Below are 24,716 nucleotides of genomic sequence, written 5' to 3'. Positions count from 1 at the left end.
TATTAAGGCAGGCCTAGCCCGGATACCGGTTGTTACGCCGTTGATGACGATGATGAAGCCCATCTCAATTTGAATGGCTTTATCAATAAATAAAATGTTCGATACTGGGATTCGGAAAATTCAAGAAACCTTCACAAAACATCTCTACACAACTGTCCTCGAAATATAATTCTGTATGCTATTGAGGGGCGGATTTGGTGGGCCTTTCTTCTTTGACAAAAAAAACGCTATCATTGTTTTTAATGTTGGCAGTTATATCGCCATGTTAAATGGTTTCGCTTCTTTTGCATTCAAAAATGAATGGATTCTGAAGGGACGTGCTTTGTTCCAACAAGATGGAACGACTTGTCATATATCAAATGCCACATTGAATTTGCTAAGTCGAAAATGTTCATACCACCCGGTATCTCGATGTTGTTGCATCACTTTTCCTCCTCTCTCTATTGAGCTGGTGATATGGTACCTGCATGTTCATCACTTCGCATCTCTCGTACACCTCACATTGGTGAGTTACCTGCATCCAACTCGTATTGCTATGTTGTTTGCTCCGATTCCAAACATTCATTTCCTGGCGACTTCGTACAGTATTCTAGCCTCTTTAAATTTCTCATCCTGTCCCTTTGTGAACATCTTAGGAATAACCTCCTTTACTTTTGGAAAACTTCGTTTCCTACGGGCCCTATGGACAGTGTCGAATTTAGGACTATTCTGCTCCTACAGTGATCATGGGTGAAGTTGAGTCAATTTAAATCAGGTACGGAGATATCGGGATTTAAAATTTGTAGTTCCGTCGATTTTTTCGGATAGAGCGAAGTTTTGCTCAACTATGTATATATATTCAGGATCATTTTAACAGATTGAGCCCATTCTTTCTGAATTCGGTGTAATTAAGGACAATTTGGAATTTGATTTTCGAAAAATGTTGATATTTGGGTATCTTATCTAGAACGTCTTCGGAATTACAACTTTTCGAGCAGGACGAAGTTTTGAGTGTTTTGGCCACATGGGAGTAGTTTAAGAGTGATCTTTAGTAGGTTTTTGATAAATAAAGGACATTATCCAAGGCTGAATCAACGTTTCAATTTTTTCTTCGGAGAAAATAAATAATTTCTAACTTCAGCAAATTTCCCGTTGGCTGATTCTGTTTCCATGATCGAATCATAGAGCTGTCGGTAGTTTTTGTCTAGAAAAAAACAGGAACTTTTATTTTTTTGGTTGCATATTTATATCAGGACGCTTTGTGGAGCGATTGCCCCCGTTAATTTCCCCTACTTTGTCCAAATAAAGAAGAAATATGTGGTAAGAGGTTTTCATCGATAAAACTGCATTTTAGGAGTTATCACTGACAAAACACCTTTTGCCAAATTTGATAAAATATAATTTTTCTTTAGAAAATTGAGCAAATAAAATTTTTCTATGTCTCTATGGTGGAGCTCCATGGCAGTGGTCGCAAATGGATTTATTTTGCGTAAATTGGACTAAACATTAAACGCCTTTATTTTCAATCTTCTTTTGAGTCGTGACTCAAATTTGGTGACTATCTCACCACTTTTCAAACAAGTTGGAATGCCGGAAGGTCGCGCTTCGGGTATAAAGGTTTTGTGTTCATCTTATGTAAGAAACTTCAACGCACATCTTTCTACTATCCTCACCCTAAACAGACTGCCTATTTCCGAATACTGTAAATATATATGCACGTATATAAATTGATTGTACATAAATAGCATGTATATTAAATGAAGCTGGTTTAATGTACAAATATATCTATCTGAATTAGACATTACCCGCAAACTTCATTATCATGCATATATTATATACCTGCATACACACGTCTCTTTGGAGTAATTGATATTCATATACAAATGACTAAAAAACTAAAACAAAATAATTCTTTGCGACCCCTTTCATATGAACTCACTTCGTTGTGCTATTGATGAATTAATATGGAATGATGACGTCATACACGTTTTAGAATGCACGAAATTCACAAAAAATGGCATAGTTTCACCCCTTATAACTTTGTTAATAATAAACGGATTTCTTTCAAACTTAACCAAATTGTGCGTTATGTTATTCCTTACCCCCATGCATTTCTGCGATGGACATAAGGCGAGTAGCCGGGTAAATTTTTAAAATGTGGAAATATTATATTACTAACTTAATTGTGCAGATATCGGAACCGGGTATATTTTTAGGCCTAGATTTGGTAGAGATGAACCACTGAGATTTTTTTCTGATTTTTCGGTTGGAACCTCAGAACCCTCACTCCCTTATGTTTCGGTATCAAATATGGAATCAGTTTCGAAAAGTATTATTTGAGTTATTTCGTTTGATAACCCACATGACCACATTTTGCACCCTCCATTCACATGCATGGAGAGCCCTCCCTTAAACTTAACAGAAAATGGCGCCACTTGCTGCATGTAAAGGGAACAATCGACAATCGGTTTAGCCGTTTTCGAATAAATCGGGTGTAACAGACAGACAGACAGACATCGACTCGATTCTAATAAGGTTTTGTGTTTACAAAAACAGTGGTGGTCACTTTCCATGTGCTGCTCCCATATAGCACGGAACACACTCAACTTGAAATTGGCATTAAAGTGGCAAATCATCAGATCAGGCTAGCCAGGCTGAGAAACTTGTCTTTGTTGATGTTTATCTTCAATCCGATTCTGCTTATTTATTTTTCAAAATCCAGAGCCACTTTGCCCAAAATCTATGACTCAGTGGGATAGAGATGTGTAAATCGTCAGGGCTATTTAGTCCATTCGAGAAGAGGTGGATAAGCCTAACCGCTCAATTGAAGCGACAAACAGAATTATATGATCATATCATGTATCGGCACGATGGCCCACATCTAAATTAGCGGAATGTACGAAATGCGATTTGATTCAAGGAACAGCTGGTGAGGTGAGGTGGGTAGCCTGTTGGTGCGATATAGTGCGAGCATAGTGAAAGCCTTCCTTAAGTTCATTCTAGAAACACAAAATTGGAAAGTTTAGGAAAGTTTGATAAAAATCCAACTATAATTCATAAATTTATTGAAGGTAAAAATTGTGTATTTCACGTGAATTTATCGCACTCTAAGACGTGTATGACGTTATCATCATACAAAGTGAACTCATATGAACGGCGGAGTTGGAGTTTGGAAACACATATGGAAATTTCTCACACAATATTAACCCAAAACCTTTATACCCGAAGCGTCCCGCTTAAAATATTTCGACCTTTTATTTTTCAAGAGTCGACTCACCGAAAAAAGTCATATTTCCCACACAGTAAGAGAACAAAGAGATGTCAGTAACGTAGTCAAGATGTTTAACAAAAAATATTATAGTCCATTGGAGAATGAGTAGAAGTTTCTCGGCAAGTCGTGATTGGAGAGGATTGCTATTGCTAGGAACTGATAAAGATGACTTATAGGTACAGCACTCTGCTTCACATACGGGGCCTATTTGAAAACTATTGAATTTACTTTCTTGTATACACTTCCGTTTTAAATATTCAATCCAAACTTGTGATGCTTTATTAAAGACTTCATATGGGTATCTAGAATTGCGCATTGTTTTTTCTTCTGAATGTGATTACAAGCGCTCCTAGATAAAGTGACCTCACAAAGTCAAAGATAAAGAAAGACTATCTTCCATTTTGTTTTGTAAATGGTGAGACGTTCGAGTCTATTTTTTGGGTGATATTATTCATTTTAGGCCTCACTCACGATTCCTTACAAATGATATTTCGTCACGCACGTCTGCACTATGATTAATAGTTTTGCTTAATTAGTCAACATGAAATGCTTTAGACGAAACAACTTGAAACATCATTACAGTGTACGTATTAAAGAATGTAGTCTACATATTATATTTCGCCGCAAAATTGATAAAACCTCTCAATATGAAAAGGCAATGAATTGTCCCTTTGCCACATGTAATTATTATATGTTGCGAATTCTACGTACAATAATATTTGAATTATCTACCATTGTCAGCATATGAACTACACATTTCGATATAAACTTTCCTATATCCTTTTCTCAATCAAAATCTGTGAAATTAACAATCAACTTTTAACTTGTTATTTACAGCATGAATCTCAATGCCCAGGAAGTAGTTTCAGCAAAGACCTCATCATACAAGAACTATGACTTCGCGGTAAGTAGAATATGCACAGCCATTATCATATGATTCTCAAAGTTCATTACTTAAACAGATTGGATCGTTTGTTTATATTATTGGAATCGGGGTCGTCAGCGGTTACGCGACGCGCTGCCGCTAAACAGATCGGCGAAGTTCAAAAACTCTATCCGCATGAACTACACAATCTGCTTAATCGCCTCGTAGGCTATTTGCATCATTCATCATGGGAAACTCGAATTGCAGCCGCCCAAGCCATCGAAGCTGTTCTCAGTAATGTTCCTCAATGGCAGCCAAAATCTAGTCCAATTAAAAAAGGTGAATAATTACCACGGAGTATTTGAGTTTTCTGCAAGGCTGAATATTTATTAACTTTTGAATCCTCGATTGTTTCAGAGAACGAAAATACTTGCGATAGCAAAACTTGCAATGATCCTCAACTGTCGTTTGAAACATTTGATTTGTGTCAGGTACTCCAGCGAGGAGCACGTCTTATGGGTTCAGAAGGAACTGAATTTGATTTTGCAGAAGACAATGACAACAACAGCAGGTTAGTAACATGGACATAATCCTTCCATTAAGAAGACTAATCTAACGATGTATTTCTCACAGTGATAGGCTTGTGAAGCAAAGGGAACTATTGAATGAAAAATTGGGTTTTAGTCAAGCTAATAAATTGGGAATCAATATCAACATCAATGATTTAATTGCGCTCGAAGATATGAAATCTGAAAATAAAAATTGCGGCGGCAGCAGCCAAATGGTGATTTTTTCTAAAGTTGTATTACCGAACTTTGTTTCATTTTCTCATTTCCCCATAGGTCCCGGTTCAAGATATTCTACGGCTGCAACCAAAAACATCTGAGTCGCAAAACTTGAGCTGCCGTGAAATGAATAGAGCTCGTCGAAAAGCTAGACAGAACAACGCGACTGGTTCGCTTTCGCATTCATCCAGCCTAAATAGGAGCAATTCAACCAACGGTTCAATTGACGAACCAGAAAGAAAGAAGATCAAGCTGGACAACATGAATAAAGTTGAAATGTTTTATAATATTAATCGTAAGTTTTCAGTCACTCCCATTTGCTCCATAAACATGGACGACAAGAATTTTGTTCCGTTACAAGCGTTTATGTTTCATTCAATTTATTAGAACCAGTTCCTGACGCAACCGGCTCGTGGGGTGACGCAATAAGTTGGCCATTGGAGCAATTTTCTTCGAGATTATTTTTGGATTTATTCAATCCTAAATGGGAGGTGCGCCACGGAGCAGCGACTGCATTGCGAGAATTGATTAATTCTCATTCCTCTGGTGCTGGAAAGTGTGTTTATATGACTGAAACCGAGGTAGGGTCGTGCTGATCAACTTCTGAAATGCATAAGCTGAATAATCAAAATTATTTATCACAGATGATAGAAAGTCATCACCGTTGGATTGAAGACGCAACACTTCGACTTCTTTGTGTTCTATCTTTAGACAGGTTTGGCGATTTCGTATCAGATCAGGTAGTCGCTCCTGTACGAGAAACCTGCGCACAAGTTCTTGGCACCCTCTTGAAGCAGATGCCAACTGATAAAGTTAGTCAAACAGTCACTATTTTGCTGAAATTAATAAAGCAAACTGAATGGGAAGTTCGACATGGAGGTCTGTTAGGATTGAAATACATGTTTGTGGTACGAGAGGACTTGCTACAAACGTTCTTGCCAATGACAATAAATGACATCTTAATGGGACTGTTCGACAATGTTGACGATGTCGGTGCTGTAGCAGCATCAACTCTTATACCAGTAGCAACTTGGCTGCCAAAACTATTAAACGAAATGCAAGTGTCGAAAATTGTGAAAATGCTGTGGGATTTGCTGCTGGATCAAGACGAATTGACTTCAGCTTGTAATAGCTTTATGGGTTTACTTGCTGCGATATTATGCCTACCAAATGCTTCACAATGGATTCAGTAAGTGATTTATCAGTAAGTGTTTCTATATACAGGACTTATTTCAGTTGATTATTCCCAGAATGGAGTCAATGGCTATTTTGGTGCCTCGTCTCTGGCCGTTTCTAAGTCACAGCACTAGTTCTGTAAGGCGATCAACTCTGCGCACACTGAAAACATTAACAACTAACAAATCTTCAAACGATGGTGCGTCAACATCTCACAAATCCGAAGACAAACACAATGGAAACTCATCTCTTCCATCATCAATGGTAGCTGATATGGATTTCGACTCGAAAACATTAGCGCTGAATTTTGGTGTGCAAGACTGGAATGCACCACTTTTGCAAGAAGCACTTCGTCATGTGTATCAGAGAATCCTAATTGAACCGGTAGAGGATATTCAGGAGCTATGCAAGGAAGTGTGGACAAATTTAATTAGAAATGCTGAGCTTTCAGCTTTGCTACATGCTGCATGTCCTTTTGTAGCTGCGTGGATTTGCCTTGCCATGCAACCGGCAAGACTCGCATTCGATCCATCGACTTTGATTTTCGCCAAACAAAACCAAAGCAAGGTGGGTATGAACCATTGGATAAAATTTATTTTTAAATAAGTGGAATATGTTTAACTTTGAAGGGTGATGTTTTGTAGCATTTTGCCTAGTTCATTTCGGATCTTGATCACACTAGCTGCTGACACTTACATAACGTTTTGTGGTGGGTTTAAATCTCCTGCATTTCTCCGAGGACCTATATAACAGGGAATTTTTAGAGAATTATCATCGTGTACCATCACGGCAGTAATCACATGGCATAAATCTATCTCAAACTCAAAATCAAGAATGTGCGTGAATATATCTTTAACGAACACGAAGGGTGACAAAACGAGTGGGAAACATTTATTGAAACTTCGTTCCTTTCTCTCAAAGGGACGAAAAGAATTGTCCTCAGTCGATATGGCCTGTCGTTAAGTGGTTGTAGAGCTTAGAGATACACTTTACTAAACAATAGAATAATATCAGTCGTAATTTGGTGGAAGCACCCAGTATCACGTCGTCATTATAAATCGCCTTTACCTGGCGAATATTTGTGCAAGATATTGTCATATACATTGAAATAATAAAACTTGTTGTTTCTTTTTCGTTGGAAACACCGCATAATTTCACTCTGATTGTCATATACAGTCAGGCGATCAAATCTCCCCTAAGAAATGCCTAAGAGAACTCATAAGAAGTTCTATCTTTGTGTCATGTTCGCTATTGATCAATGCATTTTAGTAGTTCTGCAGATATGTAGGAGCTGCATCTAATATTCCAAGTTCTACATTCAATTTTCAGCTAAAGGTACGTTATCTATAACTTGGCTGCCCGCTGGCCAGTCATTTTATCTAATCTATGATAATAATAATAATAATCATTGGCGCAACAATCCATATTGGATCAGGGCCTTGAAGTGTGTTAGAGCACTTCATTCAAGACCGTACCTGTACACTACAGGATGCTGACCACATGCATTGCGCTCGCCCGAGATTATTACCCTGATTTGACTCAGGTACTCATTTACAGCAGAGTCGACTGGTATCCGACGACAAATCACGATGCAAATCCCACTGCCACCAGTGATGGATGGATCTATATTATTATCCTATTTGACATTGCCTAACTGGCCTAGCAAATGAAACCGTCAGCAAGCCAAAAACAAAACTTTTTTAAAATATTGGATATTTGTCCAAGAAAAAGAGTATCTGTGCCTAACTAGGGTGGAGTAAGTGGCTTTCCGAAATTAGGGCGGTCCTCTATTCTCAAACATTGAAGCTGCTTGAATTCCTGTCAGGTTAAGCGAGCGTTTAGCTAACGAACTCAAATCGGTAAATTAGTGGGGAAAACAACTCATAAAACGTTTCTCATCTATGCCCTAGGGGTAATCCGATAAAAAATAGCTAGGCAGAAGTTCACGGGAGCCCCCCTAATGTAGAAGGGACAAGGAATCTAGTCAGCAAAGATATTCAGATTCAGTCCATAGCATTCTCGGAAGTCAGCAGCTGCCCGCCCCATCCTACAACTAGAAATCTCTTTGAAATCACCAAAGATTTTTTATCTAGTGACCCCAGCCTGTCTTTAGTTTGAGTTGGACAATTGCAAAGGATATGTATCCTCTTCAATCTGGCCCTAGAAGGTGATCCTGCTCGTGGCAACGATGGGATGATTGTGAGAGCGTTTTAATGTTCTTTAAATTCACTTAACTAATGAGCTATGCTGACTCTTTTTTTTTTAGATTACAAAAACTATTTCTCTCCCAACATCTCACTACAATGTCAAAGCTTCTTTTCCAAGTTAATGATCTTACATGTTCTCAAGTATTCCTCAGAACATCGGGTTCTTAACGAGTAAAATTACGAACTCTTCTCCGCAATTGTTCGCTTCATACAGGATGATAGTACACGGGTATCGAAAAAATCCAGTAATATAATATAATATACTGCCGGGGTGAAGATGATTCAGTCAGGAAAGTCTGTAGGGGCAATATCCATAACACTAGTTTACACTGAAAATCACTACCGGAAATTTCATGTTTATCGATTAGTTTTAGTGTTCTGACGGGAAAAAAGGTAAAATTTATTTATTTTTCACTCGCGTAGTTTTTATTAAATAGTAAATTTATGTTTTTTTCGGATATAATTCCACTTAAAAACCCCTGCAGGGGAAAGAAAGAAAACTAAATTATCTTTCAAACTATATACTACTCCTTCGGATCCGATAAAAAGTGACTGAGTTATAGAGCACTCAAATACAAATTTCATTCAACTTTCGATATTTGGGGACCTGCTCCGCTCTGAAAAATTTTTTTCGAACCAAGAAAAAATAAAAAAGAATTTTTTTTTATTTTTTAATAATAATAATCGATAGCGCAACAATCCAACTAAATTAGAGCCCTGAAGTGTTTTAGAACATTTCATTCAAGACTGTAACGGTGCACTACAGTATAATGTAGGAGGCAATATGGTCAGCATTGCGCTCGCCCCAGATGATTACCCTGGTTTGCCTTAGGTCATTCACAGTTGAGTCGACTGGTATCCGGCATCCAGTCACGATAACATATCCTTCTACCACCAATGAGATTTGAACCACGACCTTCCGCTATGACAGCCCAGCGCTCTTATTACTTATGCCATCCGGACATATTTTTTGTATCGATAATATACAAAATTAGGAAAACTTCGAGCCTAGCCGGACCAAAATGGGATAGTATAGTAGTATACGAACTAATTTTTTTAATTTTTATTTTTTTAAAATTTTCCTCCTTATCCAGTTTCATAAAAGCAGCTTGTGTTTCTTAATGGTAATTAATCTAGTTTGGCAAATCGCTTCATTTGCTTTCTTCTTTTTCTTCAGCCTTTGTCCCGTTCAAAAGCGGAGTCGGCCCGTCGTGATTGATTTCGCCAATTGGTTCTCTCAAATGCCTGATCTGGATGCAACTGCGAGGCTTTTCGGCCGTTGTTTTGGTCGCTTACTATCGACTTCATTGTTCAAACCAATCTTGGCAAGTAAATTCTTGTTAGTGCGAATTAGGTGACCATACCATAAAAAACGCCACTCTCCAGTTTTTCCACGATCAATGCAACCCTATATCAATCGTTGATATCCTCATTCCGGATGTGATCAAAACCTGTCACGCCACTAGTCCAACCCAACATCTTCGTCTCCATTACCGCAAGACGTAGTTCATTATTTTTTTATAGTCGGCCAACACTCAGAACTATAGAGAGCGAAAGCCTGGACGACATTGCGGTAAATTTTAGATTTGAGACGTTCGTTGATAAGTCGATTACAAAGAACACCAGTTGTGGAACGCCACTGCATCCAGGTTGCTTTAATGTGTGAAGCAGTTTCATAACGCATTGGCTGATAGCATTGAACCGGGATATTTAAATCGCTCAATTCTGGGCAGGCCACTGCCGCTGATAGTGATTGCGCCTGTTTAATGGGAATCGGTCGTCAAAAATTCAATTTTATTCAAATTCAATCTGAGATCGCGTTGTTGGTCGGAACTTCTTCGCTTGTTTTCGCTTTCATCTCCACGTGTGAGTGATCCTCCATCCGAAGCCTCGTTATCGATCCTCAACTTCCGCCATATCTTGATGAAAGCAATCGTCTTGCTCATCACTCTCGGCACCTAGGTTGTCAGGGAAAAAATCCAAGTGTTTGAAAGGAAATGCATCTTGATGGTCATATTCGCACCTGAAAATCGAGACTGAATATTTATAATTAACCTGTAAGAGACCTAAGCTGATATCTGTATGCTTATCAACTTCTAATTCAAATTGAGACAAACCACCACTGAATGCATTATTGTCTTCATACAGCGCTTTGATTCGATTCAACCTTGGTGGGTGAAATCTACTTCAGATATAACATCATCTGGCAACTTTTGTCCAAATGCCGAGGAAAGGCCGAAGAACAATTTTGTCCCGTGCAACGAGAGAAGCATTCATGATGTTGATCTCGGGAGATATATTTTCGCCTCCGAGCGGCCATGTACGTCGACTATAGTGTTGCTCACGATTACGACTATCCCATAAACATAGGAAGCATGGACACTTTGTTTGCCACCTTGTAATTATAATAATATGGACACTATTTTGAAATTTCCGCAATTTTTCCAATTGCATTGGCCGTAATTGATGTACTTCAGCATGTTTTCCGTACGATTTTATGAGGTAAGACAGCCTTTAAGCTATTTTTGACTCCAATAATAAAAAGGCGCCATTCAACTAGAGTATATTGCTGCTAGAGTGCAGCAAAAAGACCGGGGATATCGGAACAGTAGCAGTAATTGAGTACCGCAATAAGAAACTTTTCCAGTTCTTTGCATCGCTTCCGTTAGCACGTGATTTTTGTTTCGGAGAACAAATACCCTACTTTCGATTTCGACGAATAAAGTTCGCGGACCAAATCATTCAGTTCGGCCTGACTCACCAAATGCAGTTTTCCCGGTTTGGATTATCCGCTCCATTGGCTCTCAATTTTCCACGTTGTTTATTGTTTCATTCCAAAATAAGGACCACTACTAATTTTGGTTTTAGTAGCGAATCGAAACGTGGCGCTTTGTCACTGACTGCATATTTGGATACACTGCTGAACGTTAACGTAAGGTAACCTGTTTGACGCACAGAAATAACAATCAGTCTCATGACTTATCGACCCTCTTCACAACATCCCTCTTCCAAATGAGAAATATTGCTCTTTGCAAACACCATTTGGTGTCCACGTTTTGTCCAGATAGCGCAAATCCGAAATATTGCTTACACCCTTCACACACTGATTCATCGTTCATCGGGAAACATTTCCATTACTTTTTAAAAACATTTTTTCGCAAACAGCAAAAGTCAGGTGATATTTTACACCTCATATTTTCACTACCGACATACAAATCTACAGAAAGTGCTGTGGTCCTACTTACGGTTACAAACGTTCATAGAAACAGTGGGGCACGTTACTATAACATGAAATAACGATTTTCACGGATTTCCAAAATAATCCATCAATCATATCGACTTAAAAACCATACACCGATCCATGCGAAGATGCGGCGAATGCATTCGTCATTCTCACTCTCTATTACAGCCAGTTGCATGCTCCGCCAGCCCCTTAGTACGTCCCCCACTGATACAAATTCAACCCTAGACGGCAGTTACACCTCCTTAATACTGTGTTCGTGTTGTTTACTGCTAGAGCCGAACATACAAATTAACAAGAAATGCAAAAATAAGTCATTGTGTTAAATCTAGGGTAGAGCTGACATATTGGTCCGGCTGGGATCAAAATTTTCGTAATCAGTATACTATCGGTACAAAAAATAAAACATTTTCTTTTTATTGGTTGATTAAAAAAATGTCCAAGCGGCATCCGAAAAATTCCGAAATTTCCATGAAATTTGAACTTTGGTGGTCTATAACTCGCTACTTTTGATCAGATCTAAACAGATAATACATGGTTTGAAAGATAATTTAGAATGGAATGCTAATTGGTGAAATTGGGCTAGATATTCCCCCTACAGGCTTTGCCAAAAATGACGTTTAAATTTGTCGACCAATGTAATAGAAAAAAATACGTGGCAGACTCTACCTCAGACAAGCGATGGCGTAGGGAAGGACACCAAGCAGCTGCTGGGAATATCGAATTAGTGGAATTAAACCGCACACATTAAAAGCACAATGAATAATCACATACAGTGTATGTTTTATAGATAGCTTCGCACATTTTTTTATATTTCACAATTAAACATATTGAAAAGTGTACAAACGAAAAAGAAAGTTCGGTTTCATCTAAAGTTTTTACCAAAAATATAAAAAATAATATCTAAGAACTCGATCAGTTTTGTGACTTTACTTTAAATGGCATGCTAAGATCTAAGTTCTTAAAAACATTTGGACCTTTTTTTTTGTTCAACTCTGCCACGGTACGAGTATCAATTTCATCTAAGTTCCTTAGAAGGTCAGGATATAGGGCTATTTTGTGTGTTAGCTGTTGCCAAAGGTGCTCGACTGGATCAAATCCGGCGATTGCGGTGGCCAATACAGCAATTCAAAGGACTGACTTTGTAATCACGTCTTTGTCAACCTAGCGGAATGCTTCGGATCATGATCGTGTTGGAATATAATGCCGAAACCAAATGGCAATGTAGTCCTGCGCAGTCATTCTTTCCTATACCAATTTGAAACTATTAGAAGTTATCTGCTGTCGATTAGGGCCTCCCATGACTTCTGCCGGATTTCATACAGTTTTCTGGTGCACTACTATTAAATAGAAAATGTTGGTGCAAACTTTCTCGAACACGAGGTTAAAGATCACGTTACAAGTCGTTTAGATGTGTTGTCTTCAGCAAAAGCGAGAACTCAGTATCTGCTTCCTTGCTCTTGACAACTTGTAGGTCGTAATGTTAATACGAGTTCTATTGTTATTACTACGCTAAATAAGATTTTTCTTCTTTTTACAGGAAAGACGATCACGTCCATCCGACGATTTGGGTGGAAGTTCAAATTTACAGCAAAAATTATACTTAGGAGGAAACGAAGCAACCCCCATAGAAGTCCGAGAAAAGAATGTTATAAAAGCTAGAGTGAATGCAGCAAAGATGTTGGGATTATTGTCCCATTATCTAGTGCAACCCGCACCAGGTGTTGTATATACACCGGATGTCGAGAGCCCCGTTGATTGTTACACGAAAGTCCTGTTAGGATATCTTAATTCGCGTTCATCATTACAACGTTTAGTCTGCGGTAATTAGTCCTGATAATTGAAAATTCGATTGTTATTTTGAAAACTATAAATATTTTAGGAACGCTGATTTCATTTTGGGCGTTATCTGATAATTCTGTTCGCCCGGGCCCCCCGCTTTTGCAGGAAAAACTTAAGATTTGTGTAATGGAGTATGTGTACTATGACGAAGTAGCAATATCTTTTACAAGGTACAATGTCATGTAGGTTTTTTCAGATTAATATTTATAAATGTTCTGGTTTCTTTGCAGATTGTTACAAGAAGCGCATGATTTTATTGCTACCTTAAAGCAATACAAGATTCCTATTACTGAATTTGATAATTGTAAAGTTCTAACACTAGACCAAATACAAATGCTGTGCACTACCATGACTGAAAATTTAAGACGTAACAGCGTATTAAAACCGAAAATTTTAGATTTATTAGAAGAACGTCGACGTGGTTTGCAAAATTCTTTTCTGCAAACCAGTGCTGAACAGAATAGCTATAATGTGAGGTGAGTAAACTAAAGACTTGGCATTGGAATATATCCTTTTGCATGAGGTTTACTTTGCAAAGTTGCGCAATTCTGAAATCTATCTAACCTTTGTATCTTATTGGCATCTTATATACGCAGTACTCAAGCAGCTTTAGCTGGAGCAATCGTCTGCCTTCAATGCCTTCCCGAAAAACTCAATCCTGTGATAAAACCTTTGATGGAGTCAATTAAGCGTGAAGAATGTGAACTTAAGCAACAGCTTTCTGCCGAATATTTAGTACACCTTTTAGATCAAGTGGCTACTCGAAATCCCAGCCCAAATAATAAAATTGTAACAAATTTATGCACATTATTGAAAAGCGATTCGGATTTTACACCAAGTGTTGTAAGTTTAAGTAGTTATTAATCGACTTTTCTTTAATGTCTGAACTGATTTTTTTAGATACATCCGGACAAGACTTTGAATGAAGTCGATCCTGACGATTCTAGTCCAAATCCATATTATGGTATAGTCACGCTATCTAATCAACAGAAATCGAATGAACAACAAAATGGATCGTCGCCGCGTGGACCAGGGCGGCCACCAGTTTCGGAGGTTTCCATTGATGAATCTACTGATTCAGAAGATCCCGTGAGTGTCCTACGAAAACCACCAGAAATCAAAAAAATAATTTGTTATTTTATGAAAATAGTTCCGAAAGCAAACCCGTACCCAACGTGTAGGGGCAAATTATGCCATAGTTGCAATCTGCAAACATTTTGGAGCGCAGTTGAAAGACCGTATTCCAATTTTATGGAATATTATGTTCAACAACATCGACAAGCTTCTACAAGCCGCTCCGTCGCCTGATATTTTAACTGATGCTGCCATAGATCAGGAACTTATAAATGACTTGATGACGTCTTTGCAACTAATCGAAGTTGCTGCTCCACACATTCATAAAGATCTTCACAATGCTTTATTTGAGCTATTGCCAAAGTTAGGTATTTTATTAACACATCCATTGAAAGCGGTAGGTTACTTCAAATATAGGCAAACAGTGCTATATTAATATAAATGTTGATCTAGGTTCGCCATATGGCATCAAGATGCCTGGCTGCGTTGACTGTCCTGGATGATTGTAGAGTTATGAAGTTTGTCGTAGAGAATATTATACCATTGCTACAAACAATAGAATGTGTTATAAAACGTCAGGGCGCTGCAGAAGCGATTGAACGCATAGTTGACAAAATGCAACTGAAAATGATTCCATATGTAGTTCTACTAGTTGTTCCATTACTAGGTGAGTAGATGATTCGTGAAGTTTAGTGCTCTGATTGGCTTATTCAAGCTCCACTTTAAGGTCGTATGAGTGATCCAGATGAGGCGATTCGATTGATCTCAACACATTGTTTTGCAACACTGATACAACTGATGCCACTGGATGGAGCTCATCATGCAAACGCAATAGCCTCAAAGGTAAGTGAATCAAATTTTTATGTAAAATTGAAAATGGAATGATAGGGGTTGAATTGAGATCAGTAATATACAGGGTGAGGCAATTGAACTAGAACTTCTGAAAACGCTATAATTATATTGTGTGCCAAATCAAAAAATGTTCAGAATTACTTGAAAGCATCACATGTTCCCCCGCAAGTGGTTCTGTGGTATTTTGGTCCATTTCCGATTAAACGCTTGCTTGAGATGATCGATGCTTGCTTGCTTAGTACCAACCTTCTCCTTCAAAATACCCCAGATAGAAAAATCAAACGGATTTGCAACCGGAGAATTTGCCAACCATTCTGGGCTGGAAATGAAGTGCGGAACGTTGTTTTTTCACCATTCTTGGTTGACGCATGCTTTGTGAGAAGGTGCGGAGCTCTGTTGAAATATCCCCGATCTACGACCGAAATGTTTGTCTGCCCAGGGCTTTAATACTGCCTCCAAGACAGTTTCGCGATAGATTGTTGCATTTATCTTGACACCATCATCATCAGTGCTGCTTGCTTTCTGGTGGCCGTCCGAAGGTGTAAATTTTCGAAAGATTTCTCTGGCAAGTAAACTCGGTCATTTCGTTTGTTCACAAACTGCTCAATCGTAAATGGGTCTTCATAAAAAAAAACAAATTCAGCATTTGACCACTTTCGGCCTGACGAAGCAATTTCTTGGCTCGTTCCACATTTTTCCTTTTTTGTGTTGCGGTATACGATCGTGTGCTTTTTGTAACTTGAAAGGCTTCAGTTTAAGCTCATTTTGCTCACACTTCGAGCGAATATGTTAGCTTAGCAGCTATTTTTCTATCACTGCGACGGGGATTTCGTTCAATTCGCTTCTTCACTTCCCGAACCATTCCTAATGATGTTGCTGATTTTTTCCACTTCCATATCGTTTTTCAATGCTGCCAGTACCTTTGGAACGAACTATGGTTCGAGGTACAAATTATTAACAATAGCTACTTGTGAATTTCCAGCCAAATTCCATCATGGACATTTTTTCTTCTCACTAAACGCCAATCGTTTGGCACATTTATAAACTATAAAATTGACTATCATGAGGCAAAATTTGAGCGCGCTGTCATGAAGAGTTTGGAAATTACAGCAGTCTGAAGTTGGTTGCAGTTCAATTGCCTCACCCTGTATATTTCTCGTTTTTACAGAGTTTTTAAGGTTTTGTGTAAAACAAAACCTTATTAAAATCGATTAAATGTCTGTCTGTCTGTCACACGCACTTTTCTCCAAAACGGCTAAACCGATCTGAACGAAATTTGGTGGACAGATGGGAACTATGAAATCCCACGCATACAGCAAATTTAGGTAAAGTTTAAAGGGGCGCTCCCCATACATGCAAAGGAGGGACTCAAACATTTTTTTCACCGGATTAGTACTTTCCGAAACTGGTTTATATCTGTTGTAGGTTAAATTCTAGACATTTGCTAATAATATTAAACTCATAGTGTGAAGCGTATGAGGTTAACTGTTACCAATACAGGCCTTCTCCTCAAATGATTTATTTAAATCGCTTTCTAAAAACTAGAGAGAAATAGAATTTTTAGCTATGTGACACGGAGCTCCTCCCATCTTCTTTTTCTTCAGCCTTTGTCCCATTCGCAAGCGGGATCGGCTCGTCGTGATCGGTCTCGCAATTTTGTTTTACCAAATCCCTGAACAGGATGTAATCGCAAGGGTTTTAAATCCCCATCCAGCGTATCAAGCCACGGTTGTTTCGGCCGGCGTTCTGGTCGCTTACCGTTGACTTCGATGTTGAGACCAATATTGGCAAGTGAATTCTCGTTAACGCGAATTACGTGACCATATCATCGAAAACGCCTCACACGCAGATTTTCCACGATCGGTGCAACCCCATATCGATCGCAGATATCCTCATTTCGGATGTGATCAAAACGTGTCACGCATGTCATGCAACATCTTCATCTCCATTACCTCAAGACGCCTTTCATTGTCTTTTATAGTCGGCCAACACTCAGAACTATAGAGAGCGGCAGACGGATGATATTGTAAATTTTAGATTTGAGACGTTCGCTGATACCTCGATCATAAAGATCACCAGTTGTGGAATGTCACTTCATCCAGGTCTCATTAATGCGTGAAGCAATTTCAAAACGCAGTTTTCCATTGGCTGATAACATTGACCCCAGATATTTAATTCGCTCAGTTCTGGGCAGGTTATTGAAGCTGACAGCACTGAGCAATTTAAATATCTCGAGTCAATGCTGTCAGCCAATGGAGGACTGCCTTATGCTTCTCACATAGGGAAACACAAAACCTTTTATATTTGAAGCGTCAAGCTTCCGGTTTTCCGACTTGTTTAAGTATTCTATCGAAACCAATTGTATTTTGAATTCAATGATCTGAAGATAGGATATTTGAGGTGTAGATTCATACTAACGGAATTTAAAACCGTATCTAATTATTCTGAAAATTAATTCTCCTTGCAAAAGTTTGTTATAGCTTAGATTAAGACTACTAACTACGAAAAGAAACTCCACAGTTCGGAGTCCTGTCTTTGTCTGTCTTACTTTTTGTGCTGAATTTCTTCAATTGGCATATATTTCCACTACATAATGGGAATTCAGATGAATAATTTTTATCCATCTGAATACAATTTGAGCTCTCAATTTGTTGTTTAAAAATAATCTATAGCGCTACAGCCCATTTTGAACCTAGGCCTTGTGCCTTTAGAGTACTTCACTTTTGCGCTTATATTGTTTTAAACTGTTCAAGCGACCAAAAAGTGTTATATAGATTTTTGCACGTGACGTTCCGAAGTGGATTTCTTTAATTTAAAAAAGTCTAGGAGGCGTTAAAATGAAAAAAAAAAAAATAAATCTTTACAAAAATAACGCTTTATTCAAAAATTATGACTGACGGCTTAGTCTAGGACAGACGTTGCTTTCTTCATGTCATGAATGTAAATTATATTCACAGTGAAAACCGCTTTGTTACGGAAGGAGTACGAAATCCCAACCCACTTAATGACTGAGCAAACCAATTTTAATAAATTCAAATGGAAAATTGTGCATAGTGAGTTTCTTACACTTAAGATTAACACAAAACCCTTATACCTGAAGCGTCCAGCTTCCGGTATTCCGATTTGTTTCGATGTCGGGTCGGAGTCGGGTTTCAAATCTCCGACCCCAGATGGCATAATGCCACTCATGCTACGCGCACAAGTGGTGCTCACACCGAAAGCGAGCAGGCCATGGGTCCGTGAAGGACTTTTGACCAATCAGCTTCACCTCTTTCGTGTTGAAGACCTTTAAGCGCGCCCTGGACCTTGCACTTATGGACGATTATGGAGAGAACGCTTTTTTTTTATGTCCCAGTATGCCTACTTCATTGGCAAATCTACAGAAACCGCTCTCCACGAGGTAAGTAGCACGCTTGAACGATCATTGCAGTACAAGCAGTATACTCCAGCTGCGTTCCTCAATATAGGGGGAGCATTCAACAACGTTAGTACCAATGCCAGCAAAAAAGCCTGGAACAGTCTTGGATTGGAGGGGTATCTTACGCATTGGATAATATCCATTCTAAGAACCAGGATACGGGAGGTAGCCATTTGACCAGAGCTGTGAGCAGAGGACCGCCCCATTGTGATGCGATCTCTCCTGCTCTGGTTGATAGTGATGGATGAAATTTTACTATTATTGGACAGGAGGCGACTGAATGCGGTGGCGTATGCCGACGAGTTATGAGTGACATTAAGGAAGGTGTGCCAAAAAAAGACCTGATACTATTCACCACGAAGGCAAGAATACCCGAATTCCACTTCCCGAATGAGCAAATATTGGTTCTTTCCTCCAGTGTAAAATATCTAGGTGTAATCCTGGATCCGAAGCTAAATTCAAGATTGAACATAGAACTGCGTGTTAAGAAGGCCTGTATAGTCTTTTATGCCTACAAGAGGACTTTTGCAAAGAAATGAGGTCTCCGGCCGAGTACGTCCCATTCTAACGTATAGTTCTGAGCGAAAAGTGCAATAGAACGAAACTTAATAGGATTCAAAAAACCGCGTGTGCAGGTGCTACTAGGGCTCTGCAGTCCTGCCCGGTAGATGCCCTCAATGTACTCCTACCACCCCTCCCACTAGACCACCACAGAAACGCGCTTAACAGTCTGGGTCCCGCGAGGGACAGGGATAGGAACAGGAATGAGCGGCAAACGAACAGGCCAGGCCGGGCTCTGCTCTTGGTAGTTTTTCGATGGGTACAATTTGTAGCCCGCTGGCGACTAACAAGGGTAGGATCTATTCACAATACTTATCAGTGGCGGACCTCAGATGGCGAAGGCTCACCACCTGACCCAGAGGGAATTGGTCCGCATATAACAAAACCCGATCGCAAGAGCTCTTGTGCCAGACGCGTGCAAATGCATACAAGATTGCGGCAGTCTGCACGGGTCACTGGCTTATAGAGGTTTATGTCGCCAAATCAGCATACCCTATAATTCGTATTGCCGAAGCTGCGGAAAAGAGGGGGAAACCCTCAAGCCTCTACGATTGCATAACTAGCTAGAGCCAGGCTACGAATATAAACCATTCTTTGAGGACCTCAGAGGGATCTCCAGCTGCACGATGGGAGAGCTGCATTCTTTCGTGAAAACTACGAGCTGACGCTGAAGATCTGAGCCGGCTGAACTCCGTCTCCTTGCTCTTATCATAGCAGGCATGGCTTTAAGAGTTTGTGGCATCAAAACTGCAACCACCGCGCTGAATACAGTCCTATGTAAATAATACAACAGAATACATTTTTTTTTATTTCACGTTTTATCTTTTAAATGAAAAAACAAATTAATATGTTATTTCATTTTCGAAAAATCACAATTTCAAAAATACTACTAATTGTGAGTGAAAGTGTGTGTACTTTTCTAATTCATTCTGAGTCACGATTAATTTCCACTCAGATCGGCAAATATTCCATTATCGTGAAAAATACTTTACTAAACTGTTCATATCCTCAATGCTAAGTCCCAGTTCTACGCAATTTTATGCTTCGAAAATCAAAATTATAATAATTTAACATTAAATATTTCTTTCCAGGAGTTACAAGAGCGTCGCACAAAAGATCGGCAATTCCTGGAGTATTTATTCGCACCAAAAACAATTCCAGACTTCAAAATACCCATTGAAGTTGTAGCTGAGCTACGAAGCTACCAGCAGGCTGGCATAAATTGGCTGTGGTTCTTAAACAAATATAATCTTCATGGAATTCTTTGCGACGACATGGGTCTCGGTAAAACATTACAAACAATTTGTATCCTAGCAGGTGATCATTACCAGCGGCAAATTGAAAAGTTGACTCCTTTGCCAAGCATCGTTATTTGTCCGCCGACGCTTACTGGTCACTGGGTTTACGAAGTTACCAAGTTTCTTCCATCGAAATTCCTAAAACCGTTGCATTATGTTGGTTTGCCGATTGGTCGCGAAAAATTACGATCAAAGGTCGGAGCGTATAATCTGGTAGTAGCATCATATGATACAGTACGCAAGGATATTGATTTCTTCAGTTCCATAAACTGGAATTATTGTGTTTTAGATGAAGGTCATATAATCAAAAACGGTAAAACCAAAAGTTCGAAAGCTATTAAGATGCTGAAAGCCAATCATCGCCTAATTCTTTCGGGTACACCAATTCAAAATAATGTACTAGAGCTGTGGTCTTTATTCGATTTCTTGATGCCTGGCTTCCTGGGCACCGAAAAACAGTTTATCAACCGTTACAGTCGCCCAATTTTGGCCAGCCGCGATCCAAAAAGTTCACCAAAGGAGCAAGAGAACGGTGTCCTCGCAATGGAGTCGTTACATAGACAGATTTTACCGTTTTTATTGCGACGTGTCAAAGAAGATGTCCTAACTGATCTGCCACCAAAGATTACCCAAGATCTTCTCTGTGAATTGTCTCCGCTACAAGAGCGCTTGTATGAAGACTTTAGTAAGACACATTTGAATTCCGAATTGAAGGACTGTTTGGAACACATAGACGAAACTCCGATCAATAAAAAGACACACATCTTCCAAGCGCTGCGCTATCTTCAGAATGTTTGTAATCACCCGAAACTGGTATTGAGCCAGAACCATCCGGAATTTGCGAAAATCCAAAACGACCTGGCGTGCTGCAACAAATCTTTGGATGATATTGAACATTCGGCTAAATTGCCTGCATTGAAGTATGATTGAATTATATTCATTTTTTTAGATTTGGTTAAAAGTTTGTACTTTCAGACAACTATTGTTGGATTGTGGAATTGGTGTTGAGAACGTCTCAGTCAATCAACATCGTGCCTTAATTTTCTGTCAATTGAAAGCTATGTTAGATATTGTAGAAAATGATTTACTGAAAAAGCATCTTCCTGCTGTTTCATATTTACGCCTAGATGGAGGAGTCCCCGCTTCAGACCGCCATGAAATAGTCACTAAATTTAATGGAGACCCAAGTATCGATGTACTGCTATTGACAACGCAGGTAAGTGCTTTGGGCTTAAAAATTTACCTCATTTCTGTCCAAATCGAATAAGAGTCAAATTTATTTATAAACTTTCGAATAGTCTCTGCTTAATTGCATTATTTTTCTTTGCAAAATCAACTAAGCATTATCCCGTTCTACAGGTTGGTGGTCTTGGCTTGAATTTAACCGGTGCCGATACCGTCATTTTCGTCGAACACGACTGGAATCCGATGAAAGATCTTCAAGCCATGGATCGGGCCCATCGAATCGGCCAGAAAAAAGTTGTCAATGTGTATCGTCTAATAACTCGCAAGTCGCTAGAAGAGAAAATCATGGGACTGCAAAAATTCAAAATACTCACCGCCAATACGATTGTAAGCGCCGAAAATGCATCCATGGAAACAATGGGAACAGATCAATTGTTGGATTTGTTCAATTTGTCAGACGAATCACAAAGTAATGGAAAAAGATCTAGTGGAGCTACTGGTATGGGTCATTCATCAATTAGTGGGGTTCCTTCGTCGAGTAGTGGCAATAATAGTAATGTTTCTATGAAACAAATTATTGAAAGTTTACCAGATTTGTGGGATCAGAAGCAATACGAGGAGGAATACGATTTAACGCAATTCGTTCAGGGTTTAAAGAAATAAGTAGTTTTTAGCAATTTTCATAGAACGTTTGTCTGCGTTTTTTATTTGCATTGTCGATTTGCTTTTTTACAGTTTTATTATTAGTATTTATTGATAACTGTAATTATAAACATGTTTAAATAAAAAAGAAATGAATTAGTCTTAAAAACTACCAAAATTATTATAATGAACATGACATACTGATCTAAGACCAACGGAAAAAGGTTCATATTTCAATAAGACTTGGTGGAGAGGTGAGAATTCAAACAAAAAGCAAGGTCGTATTGCCTTTACATTCTCCCCTTAGTGGCCCCTGAAAACTTACCAAATATATATCCCCTCACCATACGCTTCCGGAGCGAAGTCTTAGCACTGCATTTTCAGATTTTGGTTAAGCCAAGGGAAGCAAGTATTCAGTTGTTGATACATCGAGTAACATTAATGTAGGTAGGTCCAGGGCCCTTTCCCCAAGGAGTTTTAAGGAAAGATTTCTTCGTCCATTCAAGTACTCTATATTCTCTAGTTAAGGCAGTTTTAAGAACTTCACTGATAACTTCCTCAGGCTTTGTCCTTTCTCGGAGTCGGCTCGTCGTGATTGGTTCCGCCATTTGGCTCTATCGAATGTCTGATCTGGGTGCAATCGCGAGGCTTTTAAATCTCTATCCAGCGTATCAAGCCATCGTTGTTTCGGCCTGCCTTCGATGTTCAGACCAATTTTGTCAAGTGAGTTCTCGTTAGTACGAATTGCGTAACCATACCATCGAAGACGCCTCTCTCACAATTTTTCCACGATCGGTGCAACCTCATAACAATCGCGGATATCCTCATTTCGGATGTGATTAAAACGTGTCACGCCACTAGCCCAATGCAACATCTTCGTCTCCATTACCGCAAGACGCAACACTTGGAACCATAGAGGGCAACAGGACGGATGACATTGCGGTAAATTTTAGATTTGAGACGTTGTTGATACGACGATCACAGAGAACACCAGTTGTGGAACGCCACTTCATCTAGGTTGTGTTAATGCGTGAAGCAATTTTATAACACAGTTCTCCATTGGCGTTGACTCGAGGTATTTAAATCGCTCAGTTCTAGGCAAATCACTGACGGTGATTGTGCCTATTTCATGGGAATCGGTAGTCAAAAATTCAGTTTTGTTTAGATTCAATCGAAGACCGTGTTACATACGGCGATCATTCCATTTTTGGACAAGTTGCTTGAGATCATTTTTGCTATTAGATGCTAGGAAAACATCATCTGCGTAAAGCAGTGTGTAGGGCGCTGGACGTTGAACGTGTGACGGTACCCATAACAAAAACAAAGAGGAGTGGCGGGAGGGCCATCCCGAGTGTCCAGTTTATCGTAAAGATTTTTGTAATGGTTCGCTCGGGTGACAGCGACTGCTTTCTTTGCTTCCCGGTTGGCATTCTTATAAATTTGCCAATTGGCCAGCTTTTTATCGCCGCGAAATTTGCGGTAGAGGCATTTCTTTTCACGGACCTTCATTTCAACATCGTCATTCCAAAACCAAGCATCTCGGTTGATGACCGCTTACCTGGCTTGGTGACGTCGAGGGTTGCAGAGGCCGCTTTGTGGATCGTGTACTTCATTTGGTTCCAGGGTTCTTCCACATTCGTAATGGTCGGTAATCGTGTGAGTGGGATTATTTCTTCTTTCTTCTCACGAAATCGCCACCATTTAATGCGCGGAGGCCCAGTGCGTTCCTCACGCTGTTTTATCGATGGCTTAATTCGCAGGACGGCAATCAACGGCCGATGTTGCGGTGCGATGGTCTCGTAGGGAACGACTTTGCAATTATTGACAGTGGTAAAATGTCGGCGTCTTATGAGAATATAGTCGATTTGCGTTTTACTATTCCCACTATAAAATATAGGAAGATGATAAAATCGTTTGCTGAACCATGTATTCATAAGTTCAAGGTCATGGGTGTCCGCAAAATCGATTATACGCTCGCCACCTTCATTGGATGCTCCGAATCCCTTTCCCCCATGGCACCTGTTACCATCTGCCTTTTCACCCACATGACCATTAAAGTCGCCGGCAATGATGATATACGAGTAGTCGTCAGCAGGCACGTCACAAGTCTTTTCATCGAGAAGTTGCCAGAAGGCATCTTTCTCGGCATCAGGTCGACCTGTCTGTAGTGCGTACGCGGTGAAGAAGTGCAATCAGCTGATATAATGGTGAGCTTCATCAGCCGATCATCATATCGTTCGCCTTCTTTAATGGCATATTGAGTGTGTGGACTACCAAAACAGAGAAGTTTATAGCCATTTTTACCGCGTTCGCGTTCAAT

At 39.4% G+C, this 24,716-nt stretch overlaps 1 protein-coding gene across 1 annotated transcript in view; it reads left to right on the top strand.

Annotated features, from left to right (window-relative positions):
- The window catches only part of LOC119658904 (TATA-binding protein-associated factor 172), a 36,031-nt gene extending 13,449 nt beyond the window's left edge, over window positions 1-22,582 (top strand). The window contains exons 2-20 of the mRNA XM_038066710.1: window positions 4,088-4,154; window positions 4,213-4,454; window positions 4,533-4,686; window positions 4,749-4,899; window positions 4,958-5,195; window positions 5,288-5,481; window positions 5,545-6,089; window positions 6,151-6,643; window positions 13,065-13,347; window positions 13,407-13,536; window positions 13,597-13,842; window positions 13,963-14,209; window positions 14,267-14,455; window positions 14,517-14,837; window positions 14,894-15,107; window positions 15,168-15,283; window positions 20,363-21,489; window positions 21,545-21,785; window positions 21,929-22,582. Coding sequence (XP_037922638.1) covers window positions 4,144-4,154; window positions 4,213-4,454; window positions 4,533-4,686; window positions 4,749-4,899; window positions 4,958-5,195; window positions 5,288-5,481; window positions 5,545-6,089; window positions 6,151-6,643; window positions 13,065-13,347; window positions 13,407-13,536; window positions 13,597-13,842; window positions 13,963-14,209; window positions 14,267-14,455; window positions 14,517-14,837; window positions 14,894-15,107; window positions 15,168-15,283; window positions 20,363-21,489; window positions 21,545-21,785; window positions 21,929-22,417 — 5,631 coding nt within the window. The 5' untranslated portion in view covers window positions 4,088-4,143 and the 3' untranslated portion in view covers window positions 22,418-22,582. The remainder of the gene's footprint in view (window positions 1-4,087; window positions 4,155-4,212; window positions 4,455-4,532; window positions 4,687-4,748; window positions 4,900-4,957; window positions 5,196-5,287; window positions 5,482-5,544; window positions 6,090-6,150; window positions 6,644-13,064; window positions 13,348-13,406; window positions 13,537-13,596; window positions 13,843-13,962; window positions 14,210-14,266; window positions 14,456-14,516; window positions 14,838-14,893; window positions 15,108-15,167; window positions 15,284-20,362; window positions 21,490-21,544; window positions 21,786-21,928) is intronic.
- Window positions 22,583-24,716: the final 2,134 nt, after the last annotated feature.

The sequence above is a fragment of the Hermetia illucens genome, chromosome 6, assembly GCF_905115235.1.
Source record: "Hermetia illucens chromosome 6, iHerIll2.2.curated.20191125, whole genome shotgun sequence".
Taxonomy (NCBI): Eukaryota; Metazoa; Arthropoda; class Insecta; order Diptera; family Stratiomyidae; genus Hermetia; species Hermetia illucens.
Note: the sequence above shows the minus strand (reverse complement) of the source record. Positions and strands in the feature narration are given on the sequence as shown.